The sequence below is a fragment of the Mustelus asterias genome, chromosome 30 (genome assembly GCF_964213995.1).
Source record: "Mustelus asterias chromosome 30, sMusAst1.hap1.1, whole genome shotgun sequence".
Classification (NCBI taxonomy): Eukaryota; Metazoa; Chordata; class Chondrichthyes; order Carcharhiniformes; family Triakidae; genus Mustelus; species Mustelus asterias.
Genome location: NC_135830.1, coordinates 8,160,436 through 8,183,047, shown reverse-complemented (window position 1 = coordinate 8,183,047; position 22,612 = coordinate 8,160,436). Strand labels below are relative to the sequence as shown.

Here is a 22,612-nt window from a genome sequence, read left to right as displayed (position 1 = left end):
TTTAGCCGGAGAGTGAATCGAGTCGGAGCCGATGTGCCCCTAATAAACATGGCGGAGTTGTGGGGGCGGGGCAATGGGCGGCGTAAGAAGAGCTGAAGAGGTTGCGACCGCACATGCGCATTGCAGCGGGAGTGGTTTGTTGACGGAAGCGCGCGGGTTCTTCCCCGGATCGGAATCAGATTTGAAAAGGGGGGACGGTTAACGGTCGGCGGCGTTGTCATGGCGGCAGGGGCGGGGCTTGTCAACCGCGCGCGCTGGCACAAGTGGACCCTCGAGCTTAACCTGAATGGCAGCAGCAGGTGCGGAGGCCGCGCGGGAAGCCGGGGGCTCGAGTAGGAGGCAAGCCGGGTCAGCCCGTCTCTCCTGAGGGGAGGCCACCGCACACTGACCCGGGGATGTGGACCAACCCAAAACTTCCTAACCCCGGATTTTTCACGCCTCTTTTACCCCTCACCGAGCTCCTCAGCACAAAGCAGCCCCTCAAATCCTCCAGAAATCACTCAGACCCCACTTGGCATCATTTCCCCAGGTCATGACTCTGAGATGCCCTTTTGGTTTCAGCCCCTCCACCTGATCAGGTGCCAACTGCGGTGGTGGTTGGAGGAACGATTGCTCGTTTCCAGGGCCGGGTGCTGAACTGGATCTCTCTCAATGTCCCGCAGTGTTTGTTTTCAAGATACAATTTGGTACATCTGGTGATTTGTCACTTTGTCCCTCAATGGAGGGCAAGTGGATTGGCACCCTGATTGACACTAATCCACTTCTGCAGCCCTCCGTTCCCCTGGCACTTTGGTATACGCAATGGCAGTGTGTGTCTGATGTTTGCCCAAGCTTTAGTTCATGCTGGCACGATTGCCACCACGTTAGGGTCCTCAACAGAGAGACTCCCTCTTTAAAGAAGGTCTTGAAAGGGTGACCAATTTGTGTTTTCTGTTTCTCACAGGAGCTGTGATTAACATTGTGGCCAGAGAGACTCCATGTACCCAGTCGCATATTCAGACGAACAGCTACCGGACATCTGCGTCCAAGAAACAGACCGGATCCTGGTTGAGAAAGTAAGTTGGATTTGAATGTGTCTTTAGTGTGTGGCTGACAACGCCCCTGGTTTGTCCATGGTGGTGAAGTACCTTGGTGAACCACAGCAGCCTGCGTGATAAAGGGACTTGTTGTGTTAATCATCATCCTAACTTCCAGGCCCGGGTATAAGATCAGTATATGACCTCCCCAAACTGTCTCTCTTTACTGATACCCTGCTCACTTTCTGTTTTCAGCGCTGCTGGGACATTGCCTTGGGCCCATTGAAACAGCTGCCCATGAATCTGTTCACCATGTACATGGCTGGCAACACCATCTCCATCCTCCCTATCATGATGGTGTGCATGATGGCCTCGAGACTCATACAGGCCTTGATGTCCATGTCTGCAAGTGAGTACTATATTGAATCTGCAGCTCAGAAACAGCTCTGAACTGGCATCACTTGAGTGCAGCTTAGAATAGAGTGCTGAGAGTTGGGTAATTAAGGGAGTTAGAGAAGGAAGGGAAAGAGGTGCCCTTTTGCTTTCTAATATTCTCGGCCTTCAGGAAGTGATCTTACTCTTCCACAGGAGAAGAAGCTAGATTTTTGGTGAATATCTGCTAAGTGACTACGGTTTATTCTATGCTTAAAGATTAAAACAGTACAGCAACTGGTGGTAAGATTAATAAAATACTTAAAAACTAAAATACTTAAAACAAAAACAAAATATGTAATTGGATAAAATAATTAAATAGATTATTCGCACACATTAAAGATGTGTCACAGCTGCAGCGTGTGGGAGCTCGTGGCTGTCAGTTTGATCCAGGGCAAACATGTCTGCAGTAAGTGAAATTCGAGCAGCTCTGGTTCAGAGTTTATGAGCTGGAGGCTGAACTACAGACACTGCAATGCATCAGGGAGGGGGAAGGTTACCTGGATTCTTTGTATCAGGGAGCAGTCACACCTCTTGGCACAGGGTCTGCTGATTTGGTCAGTGGTCAGGAACTGGAGAGTGACTGAGTGAGACAGATAAGGGAACTCACAGACAGGAGCCTTAGCCTTTACCATTGTCCAGCCAGTTTGAGGTATTTTCAGCTTGTTTGGATGAATGGGAGCTGCAGGATGGATGAGCCAATTGACCATGGCACTGTGGTAAGGAAACCATTCTGGTGAGGGAAGTGAAAAGGAATGCAGTGATAATGGGGGACAGTACAGTCAAAGGGATTGGCTCATTCTCTGCAGCAAAGAATGTGAATCAAGGCAGCTGTGGTGCCTGTCTGGGGCCGGGGTTCAGGACATCTGATCAGGGCTGGAGAGGAACTTGCATTGGGGAGGGGAAGTTTTCAGTTGTCATCGTCAATGTAGGTACAAACAACAGAGACAAAGAAGGAGGTTTTCGGTGTCGATGTGAGGACTTGGGCACCAGAAGCAGAACCTCAATGGTTATAATCTCTGAATTATTACCTGAGTGCCCGCTAATAGGTATAGGACAGATTAGATCGGAGGGATGAATGCATGACTGAAAGGCTGCTTTAAAGTTTATTTATTAGTGTCACAAGTAGGCTAACTTTAACACTGCAATGAAGTTACTGTGAGAATCCCCTCGTCGCCACATTCCGGTGCATGCTCGGGTACACTGAGGGAGAATTTAGCATGGCCAATGCACCTAACCAGCACGTCTTTCAGACTGTGGGAGAAAACCCACACAGATACGGGGTGAAAGTGCAAACTCTGCACAGATAGTGACCCAAGGGGCGGCACGGTGGCACAGTGGTTAGCACTGCTGCCTCACAGCGCCAGGGACCCAGGTTCAATTCCGGCCTCGAGTGTGTGTGGAGTTTACATGTTCTCTCTCTATCTGCGTGGGTTTCCTCCGGTTTCCTCCCACAGTCCAAAGATGTGCGGGTTAAATTGATTGGCTATGGTAAGTTGTCTCATAGTGTCAGGGGGACTAACAGAGTAAATATGTGGTGTTACAGCGATAGGGCCTGGGTGGGATTATGGTTGGTGCAGAAGCGATGGGCTGAATGGCCTCCTTCAGAACTGTAGGGATTCTAAGCCAGTATAGAACCCGAGTCTCTAGTGTTGTGAGGCAGCAGTACTAACCACTGTGCCACCCTAACTGGTGTGGGAGGTGGGTTCTGGTTGATGGGACACTGACACCAGTACTGGGTAAAGTGGGATCTGTACCATTGGGACAATCTACACCTGAACTGTGCTGGGGCTGGTGTTCTTGCGAACCCCATAATGAGGAAAATAGAGACGGTTTTAAACTAAATAGTGGAAAAGGAATCAAATTTAGGGCAAGGAATGAAATTTATATGAATGACTGGATGAAAGGATGTTTGGCAAATTTGCCGATAACGCACAGATAGGTGGGAAAGTAAGTTGTGAAGCGGACATACAGAGAGTACAGAAAGACAGAAAGGTTAAGTGAGTGGGGAAATATCTGGTAAATGGAGTAGAATTTGGGCAAATATGAAATTGTCCATTTCAGCAGGAAGAATGAAAAAGAAGCATTTTGTCTAAATGGTGAGAGATTGCAGAGCTTTGAGAATCAGAGGGATTGAGTCAGAGAGTCATAAAGGTTTACAGCAGGGAAACAGGCCCTTCGGCCCAACTTGTCCTTGTCGCCCTTTCTTTTTTAAAACCCCTAAGCTAATCCCAATTGCCCGCATTTGGCCCATATCCCTCTAAACCCATCGTACCCATGTAACTGTCTAAATGCTTTTTAAAAGACAAAATTGTACCTGCCCCTACTACTACCTCTGGCAGCTTGTTCCAGACACTCACCACCCTCTGTGTGAAACAATTGCCCCTCTGGACACTTTTGTATCTCTCCCCTCTCACCTTAACCTATGCCCTCTAGTTTTAGACTCCCCTACCTTTGGGAAAAGGTATTGACTATCTAGTTGATCTGTGCCCCTCATTATTTTATAGGCCTCTAGAAGATCACTCCTCAGCCTCCTACGCTCGAGAGAAAAACGTCCCAGTCTATCCAGCCTCTCCTTATAACTCAATCCATCAAGTCCCGGTAGCATCCTAGTAAATCTTTTCTGCACTCTTTCCAGTTTAATAATATCCTTTCTATAATAGGGTGACCAGAATTGCACACAGTATTCCAAGTGTGGCCTTACCAATGTCTTGGACAACTTCAACAAGACATTCCAACTCCTGTATTCAATGTTCTGACCGATGAAACCAAGCATGCCGAATGCCTTCTTCACCACTCTGTCCACCTGTGACTCCACTTTCAAGGAGCTATGAACCTGTACCCCGAGATCTCTTTGTTCTGTAACTCTCCCCAACGCCCTACCATTAACTGAGTAAGTCCTGCCCTGGTTCAATCTACAAAATGCATCACCTCGCATTTGTCTAAATTAAACTCCATCTGCCATTCGTCAGCCCACTGGCCCAATTGATCAAGATCTGGGTGTCTGAGTGCATAAATCACAAAAGTCTAATATGCAGGTACAGCAAGTAATTAGGAAAACTAATAGAATGTTATCATTCATTGTGATGGGAATTAAATACAGAACTAGGGAGGTTATGCTTCAGTTGTACAGGTCACTAGTGAGACCACATCTGGAGTACTGTGTGCAATATTGGTCACCTTATTTAAGGAAGTGTGCAAGTATGCTGGAGACAGTTCAGAGACGGTTTACCAGACACTGATACCTAAAATGGATGGGCTGTGTTATGAGGAAAGGTTCTCACATGTTCCTGAACTTCCTGCTTTTCCATTCTCGCTCTCAGTCTTTAGGGTCCTGGGGAATTCGAATCAGCACTGGCTGCAGCGTCTCATCTACTTCATCGGCAACCTGCTGGGGTTGGCCTTGGCCATCTACAAGTGCCAGGCAATGGGGCTGCTGCCCACACACGCCTCTGACTGGCTGGCATTCATCCAGCCGCAACAGGTGAGATCCGTACTTTGTATGTGAGGGGGAGCCAGGAAAATAGGAAGAGGAAACCATTCAGGGCTGTGGAGCCTGAGAGGTTGAGTAGATTGGGCCCAATTCTTTTTATTCATTCGTGGGACATGGGCATCTCTGGCTGGTCAGCATTTATTGTCCATCCCTGGTTGCTCTTGGAGGGCAGTTGAGAGTCAACCACAGGGAATCTGCCGCCCTTACCTGGTCTGGCCTACATGTGACTCCAGAGCTACAGCAACGTGGTTGACTCTCAACAGCCCTCGAGCAACTAGGGATGGGCAATAAATGCTGGCCAGTCAGAGACGTCCATATCCCACGAATGAACAAAAACAAATGAGGAATGGGGGAAGAGTGCAGGGAAAGTGGGGATGTCTTTGGGAATTGAGAGGTAGGAGGAAGAGTGTGGGGAAAGTGGGGATATCTTTGGGAATTGAGGGATGGAGAGGAGTGCAGGGAAAGTGGGGATATCATTGGGAATTGAGGGATGGGAAGGAGTGCGGGGAAAGTGGGATATCTTTGGGAATTATGGGATGGGGAGGAATGTGCGGAAAGTGGGGATATCTTTGGGAATTGAGGGATCGGGAAGACTGCAGGGAAAGTGGAGATGAGGTTGATGATGAATAGTGGAGCAGGCTCGACAGAAGCTATTCCCACTCCGATTCTTACCACCTTCTCCTTTTACACAGAGAGTGGAGTACACAGGCGGGGGCCTGGTCCTGTGATGGTCCCACTCTCCTACTATCACTCGCTGAGACACGGCCTGAGGACGATCGACACCGGATACAACCTGCCGTCTGGCTAACCTGAGACCAGGCATTCTGTAGGTAACATGCCCTCCCATCACTGCCCCCCCCCACGCACACACAGACATTGGCCCGTGTACCTGTGACCGATGTGGAATGGCCGGAGATATTGACAGCAGGGACTGTGTATTTTTTCACTGGGTATTCAGTTGTTTATCATGTTGACCCCCTTTGCTGAGCCTCGGATAAGGGACCTGTTGGAGTTGATGATGGGACTGGAAGTTCCTGGATCAGTCATTCCAGGCTTATCCTGGTGCCTCTCATTCTCTCTCTCACCCAGGTCAGAAGGTCACAGATTTGTGTAACCTGTTCCTGAGATTCAAGCTGCTGTAACAGGTTCTCCCAGGGGTCCCTCAAATCGTCTCTGAAATTAAGTTCCCTGGCTGTGTGTTGCATCGTGCCTTGTGGGATCTTGTTGTGCAGTCACCATCTCTTCCTACAGAACGGCAGGAGGGAACATCGAAAGGAGGGAGTGATTTAGCTCCTGTGCTTGTTCTGGGCTGTCCCAGTCCGCTCTGAATCAACACAGCAGCTTCCTGTTTCCAAAACACAGTCACTGCTGTTCACCTGGGAAACCCGGCAGGCACTGCACACAGCGCATCCCACAAACTGTCGGATAACCACCAAATGTTAGGCTGTTTGAAGGATAAAGATCGGCCCTCGGAAACCAGCGGGAGCTCTCCTTCGCTCCATCCAGTAGTGGTCGTGGGATTTTACTATCCACCTGACACAGCAGTGAGTGAGGAGGGGGGGAGCTTGGTTTCACTTCCTCAGCACTGACAGCTGGAGGCAGGTGATTGACAGTGTAGTGTGTGCAGCTGTCTGTGTGCCCACCTGGGCAGCATGGTGGCACGGTGGTTAGCACTGCTGCCTCACAGCGCCAGGGCCCTGGGTTCGATTCCAGCCTTGGATAAATCATAGAATCCCTACAGTGCAGAAAGAGACCAATCGGCCCACCGAGCCAGCACCAACAACAACCCCACCCAGGCCCTATCCCCATAACCCCACGTATTTACACTGATAATATCCCCGACACTAAGGGGCAATTTAGCACGGCCAATCCACCTAAATCGCACGTCTTTGGAGTGTGGGTGGAAACCGGAGCAACTGGAGGAAACTCTCACAGACACTGGGAGAATGCACAAACTTCACACAACCTGAGGCTTGATTTGAACCCAGGTCCCTGGTGCTGTGAGGCAGCAGTGCTCCCCATTGTGCCGCCCCTGTGTCTGTGTGGAGTTTGCACGTTCTCCCCGTGTCTGCATGGGTTTCCTCCGGGGGCTGTGGTTTCCTCCCAAACTTCAAAATGTGCTGGTTAGGTGGATTGACCATGCTAAATTGCTGCTTTATGTCACAAAATATGTCGATCAGGGTGATTAGTGGGGTAAATATATGGGGTAACGGGAATAGGGCCCGGGTAAGATGCTCTGTCAGAGAGTCAGTGCAGACTCAAAGGGCTGAATGGTCTCTTCTGCACTGTAGCAATCCTACGATTTTGTCTGTGAGCATGCACGCTTGTGCCTGAGTGTGTGTCTGTGTGGGTGTACACGCATTTCAGTTCATGTGTGTGTGTGTACCTGTGTGCGAGCACATACACACACACACAAAACATGTATGTCTGCTTTCGCTTTATTTAATGATTGTGTTTGAGTCGTTCCTCTGTGTGTGTTTGTGGGGGGAGGGGGGTGAGGGGAGGTGGTCACTAATCCTCCCACTCCCCATTCTGAGACTACACCCGAAGCAGGAGTGAACTGAAGAGGCCGGAGGCGAATCGATAACCTCGAGGTGAGTGAGGAAACAGTCAGTGTGAGTTTGATGCTGCTGTGAAGAATGTGTCATGTCTTTTCACTGATTCTGTAACTGTGGAAATAAAGAGTTTCAGCAAAATGGGATAAAAGCAAATTACTGCGGATGCTGGAATCTGAAACCAAAAGAGAAAAGGGTTTGACAAAGGGTCATCCAGACTCGAAACATCAGCTCTTTTCTCTCCTGACAGATGCTGCTAAACCTGCTGAGATTTTCCACGTTTTCTCTATTGCTTTCAGCAAAACGGGGCCTCTGTAAAATGACAGCAGACAAAGACGAGACTCAGATTTCACTGACTTCACCAGCTTAAGACTCTCTTGTTCCACTTTAAACTCTGCAACACTCTCGCCTTTTCTCTCCCACAATATTCAGGCTTCAGTAACCCGAGCTGGTGGTTAAATAACCATTCCCTATTTGCTGACTCATTTCACCATCACTCCTGTTCTTCCAGCACAATCCTGATCCCCACTTCCACTGCTGAAGAACACTAACAGACATACCTCCCTCCGTGTTCGAGTCTTCAATGTTCACCTTTTCAGTTGGGTAGGGTTTCAATTGAGAATCAGAACACATCCCATTTCCATCTCCTCGTGGTGTCTGGGCCAGATCAGGTAAATTTTCCATTAAAAGGTCTGTTTAATCTTTCTCCCCAAAGTCCAGCATCTACAAGGGACAACTCTTCTGTCTAATTGAATAAGCTCCAATTTTCTGAATTAGTGCAGCTCCAACAACTCAGGAAGCTCAACACCATCCAAGACAAAGCAGCTTGATTGGCAATCCTTCTACAAACATCTACTCCCTCCAACACTGACTCACGTGGCAGCTGTGTGTACCACCTACAAGATTCACTGCAAGCACTCACCAAGGCTTCTTTGACAGCATCTTGCAAACCCGCAACCTCCAGCACCTTGGAGAAGGGCAGCAAATGCATGGGAACATCATCACCTGCACGTTCCCCTCCAAGTCACTCACCATCTATACTCAGAGATTGATTACAATGTGAAATTCACTGCCACAGGAACTAGCTGGACAACTCATCGTTTAAAAAGAAAACGTGATGAGTACGTGAGGGAAAGGAGATTAGAAAGATGAGCTGGAAGGCTGAAATGAGGGAGATGGAATGGGAGGTGTCTTGTATGAAATATAAACACCAGCACAGACTAGTTAAACCGAACAATGTCTTTCTGGTCTGGATATTCATAGAATCCCGACAGTGTAGAAGGAATCCATTCGGCCCATTGAGTCTGCACCCACCACAATCCCACCCAGGCCCTCTCCCCATAACCTCATGCATTTACCCTAGCTAGCCCCCCTGACACTCAGGGCAATTTAGCATGGCCAATCCACCTAACCCACACATCTTTGGACTGGAGAAGGAAACCGGAGGAAACCCACGCAGACACGGGGAGAATGTGCAAACTCCACACAGACAGTGACCCGAGCCGGGATTCGAACCCAGGACCCTGGCCATGTGAGTCAGCAGTGCTCACCACTGTGTCACCGTGTCGCCCAAGAATTAGAGAATTCTCTGTGATTCAATGTAATCTCTGACCGGTTCCTGATCAGTAAGTTCCAACATTTGCACTGCACCGGTTCAGAGTATAACCTGATGCTGAGTAATCACACTGAGATCCTGTCATGTGTAACATCACGAATTGTAACATTGTCATTGAAATTGGTGCACAGAAATTTTCATCAACCAGATCCACTCTCGAAAATGTTCTCCCAAACAATGCGCTCTCTCAGATCTTTTCAGCAAGGATCCACTTCCAGGATTTCAATCTCTCCTTTCACTATTCTTCTGCCTTAGATTATCACATGCATTCAAGCTTCCACGTAATCTCTCAGGTACCCAGCCATGCCAACAGAACACTACTGTTTCACAGGTGGTACCAAAGTCCTCAACCTTAGGATTACTTCAGAGTCTGGCTTTTCACCAGCTAACGTCACCATGTGTGTTGCCTTTAACTGGAAACCACTCTTTGCCCCTTTCTTTAACTTCAGGGAACAGTATCTTGTTCAGATTCCCTTTGACTTCAGTTTTCCTCAGACTTTTTTCATGCCCTGGTTTCTAGAACTATCTGTTCTTAAACTTCTGGGACTTTCTTTCTTGTCCTTACTCCATTGTTCTGCCCAGTGTTTCTGGCAGTTTCCTCTTCAGCTAACTCAGAAATTCTTTCGAACCCAAAATGGCCACTGGTTGCCAAGTAACAACCTAATCTTTTTTTACACGTGTGTTTTCACATTGTAAATTCTCTAAACAGAATACGGGCACAGTTTGAAATGAAACCAAAACCTCATACATGCAAACACCTTTATTTAACATTAATCTATGAAAGTTTTAACCCTTCTGTACACAGAAACACCGAATTAAACTCACTTAAATCTATACCTTATTTCTAATATCCAATAATACAAATATAGATTACTAAATCTACTGCTTGACAGAGAGAAACTAAAGAAAGATGAGTTTAAGCTTGGGAAAATTGTTAGACACAGTTTGACCCAGTGGAAGGGAGGGAAACAACAGAGGCAGCTGATCAGGTTGTCTCCATTTTAGTGACAAAGGAGCTCCATGAGCTCCTCAGACTTCTTGTTGTCGGTGAGGATGGAGGAGAGAGGGAGAACCCTTCAAAAGGAACTAAAACAGAAAATGCTGGAACGGTAGGCTTTGTCTGTATGGCGCGCAAGAAACAATACTGTTCACTGGATCCCAATACATGCGACAATAATAAATCAAACAAAAAATCAGATCAAAATAAGGTAATGTAGATACTGGAAATCGAACCTCAAAACTGAGTGAATCTCTTCCCAAACTCAGAGCAGGTGAATAGCCTCTCCCCAGTGTGAACTCGCTGGTGGACAGTGAGTTGGAATGATTCCCTGAACCCTGTCTCACAGTAAAAGCAGCTGAATGGTCTCTCATCAGCGTGAACACATTGATGAGACATCACTTTTCCACAGCTTTTATAGCAGTTCTCACAGTCTGGGCATTTAAAAGGTCTCTCCTCAGTGTGAAGCGGGGGTGGTTGGAGGGTAGATTATTGAGTGAATCCCTTCCAAAAGTGTCCTGGACCAGAACCCATAAATTATGTTCGGAAGCCAGATTAGATCCAAACAAAGTTTTCTATTTTGGCATAAATGTGAGGATAGGATGCTTCACTCCAGGAGTAATTCCACTGACAAATTAGGAATCTTTCATGGTAAAACAAACTTTATTTAATAACAGCTTAAATATAATTCCATAAAATGAAGCAGCTTAACTATTAACAGTTGAACAATATTTAAAAGTGAAAGGAAACAACTTTAATTTCTAATTTAGCACAATTTCAGTTCCAAATATGCAACATTCCTCAAATATGTAGATGCCACTTCAATTACAGTTAGAAACCATAAATATACTTGCTATAATGAGTATAGACTGTCCTGAAGCTTTCAGAGAGAAGACAAGTCTTAGAGCAGCTTGTAGAAACCCTCCATCTTCAAACAGTCCCCGGTGCTTCCAGCTCTGACAGGTAACTGAAACTCTCCTCACAGTCTGCACATTTTCATGGTTTCTCCCTAATTTTAAATCCAATTACAATAGTTAGTTGTGAATTCGCTGGTGCGTCAGAAGATTCGACGAGGTAACGTATCCCTTCCCACACTGCAAGCAGGTGAACGGCCTCTCCCCAGTGTGAACCCGCTGATGTATTGCTAGTTTAGATGACTGATTGAATCCCTTCTCACACACAGAGCAGGTGAATGGCCTCTCCTCTGTGTGGATTCGCTGGTGTATTGCTAGGTTGGATGAGTGATTGAATCCTTTCCCACACACAGAGCAGATGAATGGTTTCTCCCCAGTGTGAACTCGCTGGTGTGTCAGCAGAGTTGATGACCGACTGAATCCTTTCCCACACACAGAGCAGGTGAATGGCCTCTCCCCAGTGTGAATTCGCTGGTGTGTGAACAAGGTGGCTGACTGAGCAAATCCCTTTCCACACTGGGAACAGGTGAATGGCCTCTCCCCAGTGTGAACTCGCTGGTATTTCAACAAAGTAGATGAGTCAGCAAATCCCTTCCCACACTGGGAGCAAGTGAATGGCCTCTCCTGAGTGTGAGTTCGCTGGTGTATCAGCAGAGTGGATGAGTGAGAAAATCCCTTCCCACATTCAGAGCAGGTGAACGGTTTCTCCCCAGTGTGAACACGCTGGTGTATTGCTAGGTTGGATGACTGATTGAATCCCTTCCCACATTGGGAGCAGGTAAACTGCCTCTCCTCAGCATGAGTCCTCTGATGTATATTTAAGCTGGATAACTGAGTGAATCTCTTCCCACACTGAGAGCAGATGAATGGCCTCTCCCCAGTGTGACTGCGTCGATGAGTTTCCAGCAGGGATGGGTAATTGAATTCCTTCCCACAATCCTCACACTTCCATGCCATTTCCCTGTTGTGACTGCAATTATGTTCCCAAAGGCCAGATGATTGGTTGAAGTCTTGTCCACAAACAGAACACATGTACAGTTTCTCTCCACTGTGAACGGTGCTTTTTTCTTCCAATTTCAAAATACAATGATATTCAGGTTACAATAAATTGGCCGACTCATCAGATTCTGATATCATATTTTGTTTCAGTTTCTCAACTGCAAATCTTCTTCTTGTAAACCCCTGTGAAATTGATTTAAAACAGAAAAAAGTGAGTGAGAAAGAACCCACAAAAACACAACGGTGGGTTGTGAAATTGAGCTGAATGAATCTGCTCATTTGTGGAGCTGCCGTGAGGAAAGGGTAAACAAGAAAGCTGCTGGATTGTCATACAAACCCAACTGGTTCACTGATATCCTTCAGGGAATGAAACCTGCCACACAGCCTGGGTCTACATAAGACTCTTTTGGCACTTTGGGAGGAGATAGAGAGAAGTAGGAGTGGCTGAGGTGAAGGCAAGGGATTTTATACATCTACAACTTGACAAGAACTTTGACAGAATCTCACAAACCCTCAACTTCACCAACAAGAAGGACCGAGATAGCAGATGGGTATAAACACCATCACCTCCGAGTTCCCCCAACTCACACACCATCCTGACTTATCTGACTTCCAGTACTAAACAAACAGAAATTTCTTTCGTATAAATACTGGGAAGACTGAACCCACTGTCTTCAGTCCCCTCTCCAAACTCCACTCGCTTGCCAACAACTCTATCCCTCTTCCTGGCAACATGTCAAAGAACATGTTGTTTGTCATCTATATCAATGATCTGGATGATAATGTGGTAAATTGGATCAGCAAGTTTGCTGATGATACAAAGATTGGAGGTGTCGTGGACAGTGAGGAAGGTTTTCAAAGCTTGCAGAGGGATTTGGACCAACTAGAAAAATGGGCTGAAAAATGGCAAATGGAATTTAACGCAGACAAGTGTGAGATATTGCATTTTGGAAGGACAAACCAAAGTAGAACGTACAGGGTAAATGGTAGGACTCTGAAGAGTGCAGTTGAATAGAGGGATCTGGGAAGACAGGTACAGAATTCCCTAAAAGTGACATCACAGGTGGATAGGGTCGTAAAGAGTGCCTTTGGTACATTGGCCTTTATAAATCGGAGTATCGAGTATAAAAGTTGGAGTGTTATGGTAAGGTTATATAAGGCATTGGTGAGGCCAAATTTGGAGTATTGTGTACAGTTTTGGTCACCGAGTTACAGGAAGGATATAAATAAGGTTGAAAGAGTGCAGAGAAGGTTCACAAGGATGTTGCCGGGACTTGAGAAGCTGAGTTACAGAGAGAGATTGAATAGGTTGGGACTTTATTCCCTGGAGCGTAGAAGATTGAGGGGAGATTTGATAGAGGTGTATAAGATTTTGATGGGTATAGATAGAGTGAACGCAAGCAGGCTTTTTCCACTGAGGCTAGGGGAGAAAAAAACCAGAGGGCATGGGTTAAGGATGAAAGGAGAAAAGTTTAAAGGGAATATTAGGGGGGGCTTCTTCATGCAGAGAGTGGTGGGAGTGTGGAATGAGCTGCCGGATAAAGTGGTAAATGCGGGGTCACTTTTAACATTTAAGAAAAACTTGGACGGGTTCATGGATGAGAAGGGTGTGGAGGGATATGGTCCAAGTGCAGGTCAGTGGGACGAGGCAAAAAATGGTTCGGCACAGACAAGAAGAGCCAAAAGGCATGTTTCTGAGCTGTAATTTTCTATGGTTCTAACAAAGAACAATACAGCACAGGAACAGGCCCTTCGGCCCTCCAAGCCCGTGCCGCTCCCTGGTCCAAACTAGACCATTCTTTTGTATCCCTCCATTCCCACTCCGTTCATATGGCTATCTAGATAAGTCTTAAACGTTCCCAGTGTGTCTGCCTCCACCACCTTGCCTGGCAGCGTATTCCAGGCCCCCACCACCCTCTGTGTAAAATATGTCCTTCTGATATCTGTGTTGAACCACCCCCCCTTCACCTTGAACCTATGACCCCTCGTGAACGTCACCACCGACCTGGGGAAAAGCTTCTCACCGTTCACCCTATCTATGCCTTTCATAATTTTATACACCTCTATTAAGTCTCCCCTCATCCTCCGTCTTTCCAGTGAGAACAACCCCAGTTTACCCAATCTCTCCACATAACTAAGCCCCTCCATACCAGGCAACATCCTGGTAAACCTCCTCTGTACTCTCTCCAAAGCCTCCACATCCTTCTGATAGTGTGGCGACCAGAACTAGATGCAGTATTCCAAATGTGGCCGAAGCAACGTTCTATACATCTGCAACATCAGACCCCAACTTTTATACTCTATGCCCCGTCCTATAAAGGCAAGCATGCCATATGCCTTCTTCACCACCTTCTCCACCTGTGACGTCACCTTCAAGGATCTGTGGACTTGCACACCCAGGTCCCTCTGCGTATCTACACCCTTTATGGTTCTGCCATTTATCGTATAGCTTCTCCCTACATTATTTCTACCAAAATGCATCACTTCGCATTTATCAGGATTGAACTCCATCTGCCATTTCTTTGCCCAAATTTCCAGCCTATCTATATCCTTCTGTAGCTTCTGACAATGCTCCTCTAAGGAGCGGCATGGTAGCACAGTGGTTAGCACTGCTGCTTCACAGCTCCAGGGTCCTGGGTTCGATTCGTGGCTCGGGTCACTGTCTGTGTGGAGTTTGCACATTCTCCTCGTGTCTGCGTGGGTTTCCTCCGGGAGCTCCGGTTTCCTCCCACAGTCCAACGGTGTGCGGGTTAGGTTGATTGGCCAGGTTAAAAATTGCCCCTTAGAGTCCTGAGATGCGTAGGTTAGCGGGTAAATATGTGGGGGTAGGGCCTGGGTGGGATTGTGGTCGGTGCAGACTTGATGGGCCGAATGGCCTCCTTCTGCACTGTAGGGTTTCTATGATTCCTCACTATCTGCAAGTCCTGCCAATTTTGTGTCGTCCGCAAACTTACTGATCACCCCAGTTACACCTTCTTCCAGATCGTTTATATAAATCACAAACATGTCTGACCTGAAACAGGCTGTTCACAACCCTGGTGAAATATTTCACCCCAAGATGAGCTTCCAGCCACACATCCACATCATTATCACTATTTCCACCTCAGTAACATCACCCGACTCCACCCCAGTCTCAGCTCATCTGGAATTCTCATCCATTCCATTGTGATGTGAAACTCAGGGGAATGGGAGTACAGAGAGGGAATGGGACTGACTGAATTGCTCCACAGAGGGTTGGCATGGATTTGAATTGCCAAATGGATTCCTTCTATGTTGGAATGTCTCCATCAGTGGAAATAGGTAATGTTGACACAGTGCCTTTTATATGTCAAGACAAGAAATAGGGAATCATAAATAACATAGCACGTACCATATAACTACATTAAACATATCTCTGTCCCAAGCGAATTTACTGTTCATTTAAACAGTCTTCTCCTGGGAAAACTCCCCCTTTAATTGTGAACATTAGGTAAGAGGTTATCTTGTCAGACAAATAAATGTGACAACCTGAGGGAGCCAAAAGATGTCAATATCTTTGAGAGAGAGAAAGAAAAAGATACCTGGGTCTCGTCCTGCTCCTAATTCCGATGTTCGTCTGTAATAGTTCCAGTCTGCAGCCTCCCTGAATTCACTTCCTCTCCCTTCAGTTGCTGCGAGTCCCCAATTTCCCCCAGAATGAGAAAAGAAATGGAAAGGGGGAAACATTGATTTCCTCCCTGATGTTGTCCAGAGGAGGAAGTTTCACTCTGAAGCTCATTGGACAACTTCCGCATTGTGATGTCAATGGAGGCCTGCCAATGATGGGAAGAGATTTTGCAAAGTCCCCTCCCCCACTCAGCCAATAGGAATCAGTCTGCACCGCAGTGACATCCTCGGGTTCCAGTGCGCAGGCCCGGGCGAGCGGACACGGGAGCCCCGCCCCCACCCATTGTTCCCCTCCCTCTGCACCTCGTCGAGCCAAGGTTTCCGGGCAACCGGCTGGCGGCTCCGGCCAGAGCGAGAAGCCGCTCGGTGATCGCCCCCTCCCCCCTCTCTCTACGGCGGCTGCTGCTCCAAAAAGAGATCGAGAGCGACCGCTGGCGGCAGCCGCACTGCGCCTGCTCCGGACAGCTCGGCTGAGCAGCGCTCTCTGCGCCTGCTCCGGACAGCTCGGCTCAGCAGCGCTCTCTGCGCCTGCTCCGGACAGCTCGGCTCAGCAGCGCTCTCTGCGCCTGCGTGCTGGGCTGCCAGCTGAGGGAGTGGGGGAGGGGACTTTGCAAAATCTCTTCCCATCATTTTCTTCGAAGTCCCGCAGTTTGATTTGAAACAGAACAGCTTCTGTTTGTAGCTTCACCACAGACTCAAACTTCACACACAGACTCAAACTTCACCACAGACTCAAACTTCACCACAGACTCAAACTTCACCACAGACTCAAACTTCACACACAGACTCAAACTTCACCACAGACTCAAACTTCACACACAGACTCAAACTTCACCACAGACTCAAACTTCACCACAGACTCAAACTTCACACACAGACTCAAACTTCACACACAGACTCAAACTTCACCACAGACTCAAACTTCACACACAGACTCAAACTTCACACACAGACTCAAACTTCATCCTCTGGACAACAGCTGTGAGTAAAACACTTTCTTTCTCCCCCTGGGAATTACAGAGAGTTGTGGGACTCTGTAACTGGAATTAGAGCCAAATATACTGAGGGGGAAATGTTTGTGATTTTGTGAAACCTGTTTTTATTGTCTGAGCTTTTTAAAGTGTAATTTATCTTGTGCATTCAAATAGTGTTTCTCTCTTTGCATGATTTAGTGATGCTGGTTTTAGATTGATTTGTAAAGTATTTTTTAAAATGTGAAACCTTGTCCTTCAGTATTCCATTGGAACTTTCTGGAAATTTGTTTACTTTTTAGATTAGTCACAACAGAGATATAACTTGTGTTCATATATTTGGTATATTTATGTTTCGGTAATAAGATTCATTGTTTTATTTTTGTAATTATAGCATGTAGTTATGTTATATAATTCCAGTCAAAGAGACATTACAATTCAGAAAGATTGCTTTTAAAATCTGGAGTAAATATAGTTTTCTCAAATCTCCTTCCCATCACCTATCTAATTAAGAAATGCAGCATTGTATACCACATGTTTTTAGTCCAGTTATATTCAGAATTATCTGTTCTGAATTTCTATCCAGTACTGACGGTGATGACTTTTGTCAACTCCTTTTACAGGATAATGGAGGGAAGGATTTACAGATTGAAATCTCAAAGGAAACATCAAGTGAAGAATTAACAGAATTGTTTGATTATTGGTACCAGAATATTATCGGCATTTGAGTCCAGGAGAAATATTTCTCTCTTTTATCTGCTTGAAAAGATTTTAAACATTGGTGTAACACACACCCACACCAACCGCAACTGATCAGCAAACCTGGAGAGATACAAGGACACTGGCACCATGGAGAAACTGTGGAAATGTGGACATTGTGGGAAGGGATTCAGATTCCCCTCAGAGCTGGAAATTCATCGGCGCAGTCACACTGGAGAGAGACCATTCACCTGCACTAAGTGTGCAAAGGGATTTACTAATTCATCCGACTTAATGACACACCAGCGGGTTCACACAGGGGAGAGGCCGTTCATCTGTTCACAGTGTGGAAAGGGATTCTCTCGCTCCTCCAACCTCCGGATACACCAGCGAATTCACAGTGGGGAGAGGCCATTTACCTGCTCCAAGTGTGTGATGAGTTTCAGTCGGTTATCTCAGTTGCAGACACACCAGCGAGTTCACACTGGGGAGAGGCCATTCACCTGCTCTGAATGTGGAAAGGGATTCTCTCTCTCCTACAACCTACAGATACACCAGCGAGTTCACACCAGGGAGAGACCGTTCACCTGCTCTGAGTGTGGGAAAGCATTCACTACTTCATCTGACCTGCTGAGACATGAACGAGTTCACACAGGGGAGAGGCCATTCAGCTGTCCAGAGTGTGAGAAGAGATTTAATCGATTATCTCACTTGCAGACACACCAGCGAGTTCACAGTAGGGAGAGGCTGTTCAGCTGAGTGAGAAAGCAATCATTGATTCATCCAACCTTCTGACACACCAGTGTCTTCATGCTGGGGAGAGGCCATTCACTGGGTCTGTGCAGGATGGCATTCACTCAGTTATCCAATCTGTTCAGATACCAGCGAGTTCACAAGTGATTACAGGGACTGGATTCTGCTGTTATTGCTGCTGTTATTCACATCCAGAACTGAACCATGTTCACTCTGACAGTTTTATTATTCATTCGTGGGACATGGGTGTCGCTGGTCAGCATTTATTGCCCATCCCTAGTTTCTCTCGAGAGGGCAGTTGAGTGTCAGTCACATTGCTGTGGCTCTGGAATCACATGTCGGCCAGACCAGGTAAGGACGACAAATTTCCTTCCCTAAAGAACGCTGACCATCGACAACGGTTTCATGGTCATCAGTAGATTCTTAATTCCAGATATTTTTTAGTCAAATTCCACCATCTGCCGTGGTGGGATTCGAACCCATGTCCCCAGAACATTAGCTGCGTTTCTGGATTAATAGTCCAGCGATAATACCACTAGGCCATCACCTCCCCAAAGTGGGACGGTCGGAGGGTTTCTTTCTGCGGGACTGACCAATCTCATGACTTTGCTTCCAGTGGGCTGATGCTCTTTGAGCTGCTCCGCCATTCAATATGATCATGGCTGTTATTAATATGTACAGAAAATTGTAATATTCTAAATAGGATATTTAGATGGTGATACATTTTCATTTCTTCCTGAGGAAGAGGTTTGTGTCTGTCTAATCATTCCTGTTTTACAAATTAACTTTGAGCTTGAGAATTAGTTTTTAAAAAATGAAAAATCTGGGTTGAGAATCTGGTAAAAACACCCTAAGGGACTTTGCAATCACAAGGTGTGGCCCATGTTGATTTAAGGAGTCAAAGCTGGAAGGATAAGAACTGTAAAAGGACAGCTGGACTCTTCCTCTTTGAGTCACAGTGAGACATTTCTAATTAAATACACAGAGTAGCATAATTAACGCAAGATTTGGGACATTTAAACTCTTATTGAGCAGAGTACAGCAGCTAATGCTGTAAAAAGGGGGCTGGGCTCAGCCTCTTTTAGCAGGAGACCTGGAGACATTGCCGGAATTTTACCGGCACGCCCGCCTGCCCGAGGTTCGTAAGATCGTGCCCGAGGGCAACGGAGAATGCCGTTCTGTGAGCCTTGGCGAGCGTGCCGGTAAAATGAGGGCCATTGGGTCTGACACTTATTGTCCTGCCTTTGTTACAGAGGGGAACTCATCAGGCAGACCTCAGGGTCACATGTTTGGTTTTGAAATTACAAGTTAATTAATTTAAACATCTATTGGACATCCCAATTAGTCTCTGTTACCATGGGGATAAGTGATTCAGGGTGGAGCTTGGTTGGAATTTTGGGTGTTTCTCACAGAAAGCAGGCAGTCTGCAGTTAGCTTGGAAACCGTCAGCTGTGGGACCAGGAGCTGTGAACCAGCTATGGGACATGGAGCCGAGAAGGTCATTAGGAATCAGAGGTGTTCCCAATGTTTAAATCCCTCAGGAAGAACACAGTGAAGCCCATGCTTGAACTTAGAAGGCCACAGTTTTGAGGTCTTAATGGAAAGTTGGAGAGTTGTTTCATCAAAAGCTAATGGTCGGACCCCCATAAAATCTTGGAGCTTGGAGAATAGCTGGAAAAGTGAGGAGAATTGAAGTGAATCTTGGAGAGCTTTGACATTCCTTTGGGATGGTTCCTGGAACAGAAGTGAATGAACCTTCAAGAAGAAATTAGATCTAGCTCTTGGGTCGAAAAGGGTCAAGGGATAGGGAGGCAGGGAGGGATCAGGATATTGAAGTTGATGATCAGCCATGGTCACAATAAATGGTGGAGCAGGTTCAAAGGGCCAAATGACCTATTCCTGCCTCTCGTTTCGATGTTTCTATATTGTTAAATATAAGGGAACTCTTTTGTTGGGGTGGGGTGGGGTGGGGGGGGGGTGTAAAAAGTACAAACAAAAGCTGAAAAATACTGCAAACACTCAGGACTGACAGCATCTGTGGTGAGTGAAAATAGAGTTCATGTTTTGAGTCCACGTGACTCTTCAGAACTAAAGAGGGGTCGAAAAGTAGAACTGAGTTTACAGCATAAATCTTCATAAAATATAATTGATCATGCTGATTTTTAATATTTCTTTTGTTTTATATATAAAGTTTGTTTTTGTTTAAAAACCTGCAATCTTCTGATGTAATCTTTTCAGTTAATCGCTGGGTGTTTAAATTTCTCTTGAAACGATGTTTCCAACCCGAATTGTAACAACTCACACAACAATATTTCAAAACAAATCGTAGAAGAAAAATATGATGTTCTTTATTTTGTACAAAGTATTACATTATAAGACACCGCTCTTCTAGGATCCACAATTTCTTAGCTCGAGCAATTATTTTAGTGAAACAATTCGATAATAAATGAATAAAAATTGTGCTAATTGTCATCCCTTCGAAAGCAGGTTTATCACCCAGCACAGAGGGTAATTTGGGATTTCTCCCAAACCAATTGACAAGGATTATACCCTCCAACCATCTGAAGTGAATTCTTTACATGAACCGTCCAGGCCAGTGCAGTTATCAACTTGCAGTTTGGCTGATCAGCTAAGATTTTCTGCAGCATTTCATCGATCACCGTGTGATTCCTTTCACAGAGTCCATCACTGAAAGGACTTTCAGCTGCCATGTTCATGACCAGAATGTTCATGTTTTCACACACGTCTCCAAACTCATCATTAACAAATTCCCCTCCATTATCAGCCAGAACCTTAGCTGGTGTCCCAGGTCCAGTCCCTGTCCACTTCTCAATGACTTGTTCTAGAATCACCCTTTTGTCCTTACCATGTATTATTGGAGAAAGACTAAGTTGGGTTACCATATCGATAAAGTGTAGAATTAAAATATTTCTGTCTTTGTCTCATACCTTTAGATGCGCAGCAACTTCTTCATGAGCCAAGGGAAGGATGTAACGGCTTTGTCCGATACTTTGTACTAATCTGTTCTGAGTCTCGTATCCTCTTCACCAACCAGCCCTGCATCTTGTAGCAGGATTTTTAATCTTTGTTCGATAGGACGAGCAAATTGTTTGTGCAGCTTTAAGACAATTTGTAATTTTTTTCTGTTTCTCTTCACCTGATGCCATGAATCCTTCTCAAACCCTATGATTAGAAACATCAGGTTTTGTTAAGAGGACACAATAATGTCCTGATTTGAGTAAATTGCAGATCACTGACTTTCCAAATAAAACAATCATACCTTGTTCCATGTCCAGTTGCATTTGTGCTCAACATTAAACTGAGCAGGTTCACTGTCAGACGCACCAGACTACACCAGTCCTGGAGTGCTGACTCCAGCTACTTTACATGGAATCAACACTCTCTTTAATGGCTTCAATCTATTGATATCACCAACTGGAAACCTTTCATACTCCTTAACCTTGTGTCACTCTTCACCATGAGGTGAATCTGGGTAACATCTTCAATCTGTTCCACACACTGTCGAGGTGCAGCCACTGTGGAATGGGATTATGAGGCAAGGTTAGACAGGTGAGGGTTTTGTCCCCTGGAGTTTAGATGAGTAAGAGGCAACTTGACTGAAACATATAAGATCCTGAGGCATTTTGACAGGGTGGATGTGGAGGGCATGTTTCCTCTAGTGGGAGAATCGAGAATGAGGGCTTACTGTTTAAAATAAGTTCATTTAAAGCAGAGATGAGGAAAGTTTTTTTTCCACAGGGTTGAGAGTTCTTGGAACTCTTCCTCAAAAGTTGCTGTCAGAATCCCTTTGAATATTTTGAAGGCAGAGCGAGATAGATTCTTGATTATCAAGGGGGTGAAAGATTAACGGGGTAAGTGGGAATTTGGGGTTGAGGTTACAATCAGATCAGCCATTATCTTACTGAACGACAGAGCAGACACGAGGGGCTGAGTGGCCAGTGCTTGCTCCTAACTCATATACTTGTATGTATCAAACACAGAACAGGTGACTGACTCTGTGACTAACACACTCATCACTGGACCAAATTCCTTATGATATTCCAATTCCTTCAGAGTGATAACCATCATCATTGTGTTCAGCCTCAGAATTCTCTGTGTTGTGTCTCACTGTGAAAGTTTATCACACGATGATGTTTTCATTCAGACATGAAACACCTGTTAATAGTTCCCCAGTCATTGCTGGGGTTCAATCACCTATTAGCGCTGTTCCAATCCTGTCTTTTGTTGCAATATCCAGACGCACTAAAGATGCTTTCACCCTCACACAAAACCTGTCAAAGTCCAATTATGCTTCACAGCCAACCAATAGATCATCTATCTTGTAAATCTCAATGAATCTTTATAAAAGATTCAAACCTTCATCAGTATCCAACTGATGGACATCCAGCTCACAAAATACTTTGCTTCTGATCTTTTTGTCAAGAAGTGACAGTGCCAAGGCCAGACCTTGTTTTCTCCTTAGTAGGGATGTAACCCGTGTCCACATCTCCACTTCATTCTTA

The 22,612-nt window shown here is 45.9% G+C and overlaps 2 protein-coding genes across 3 annotated transcripts in view; one reads left to right on the top strand and one right to left on the bottom strand.

The window, feature by feature from the left end:
- Positions 1-238: 238 nt before the first annotated feature.
- LOC144480991 (uncharacterized) lies at positions 239-18,587 on the top strand. 2 transcript variants are annotated; one of them, XR_013495731.1, is made up of 6 exons: positions 239-299; positions 944-1,055; positions 1,272-1,425; positions 4,772-4,932; positions 5,634-5,767; positions 17,261-17,485. XR_013495731.1 is itself a non-coding variant. In XM_078200616.1 (2 exons), the coding sequence occupies exon 2, from the start codon at positions 17,487-17,489 to the stop codon at positions 18,093-18,095; it is 609 nt and encodes a 202-aa protein (XP_078056742.1). In that variant the 5' UTR covers positions 5,661-5,767; positions 17,261-17,486; the 3' UTR covers positions 18,096-18,587. The 2 variants fall into 2 exon arrangements, 1 of the variants encoding a protein (XP_078056742.1); XM_078200616.1 differs by lacking the exons at positions 239-299; positions 944-1,055; positions 1,272-1,425; positions 4,772-4,932 and having other exon boundaries at positions 5,661-5,767; positions 17,261-18,587.
- LOC144480731 (uncharacterized) overlaps positions 9,864-22,612 on the bottom strand; it is a 40,238-nt gene continuing 27,489 nt past the window's right edge. Inside the window, exon 5 of the mRNA XM_078200318.1 lies at positions 9,864-12,096. Within this exon, the coding sequence (XP_078056444.1) occupies positions 11,143-12,096 (954 nt within the window). The 3' untranslated portion in view covers positions 9,864-11,142. The remainder of the gene's footprint in view (positions 12,097-22,612) is intronic.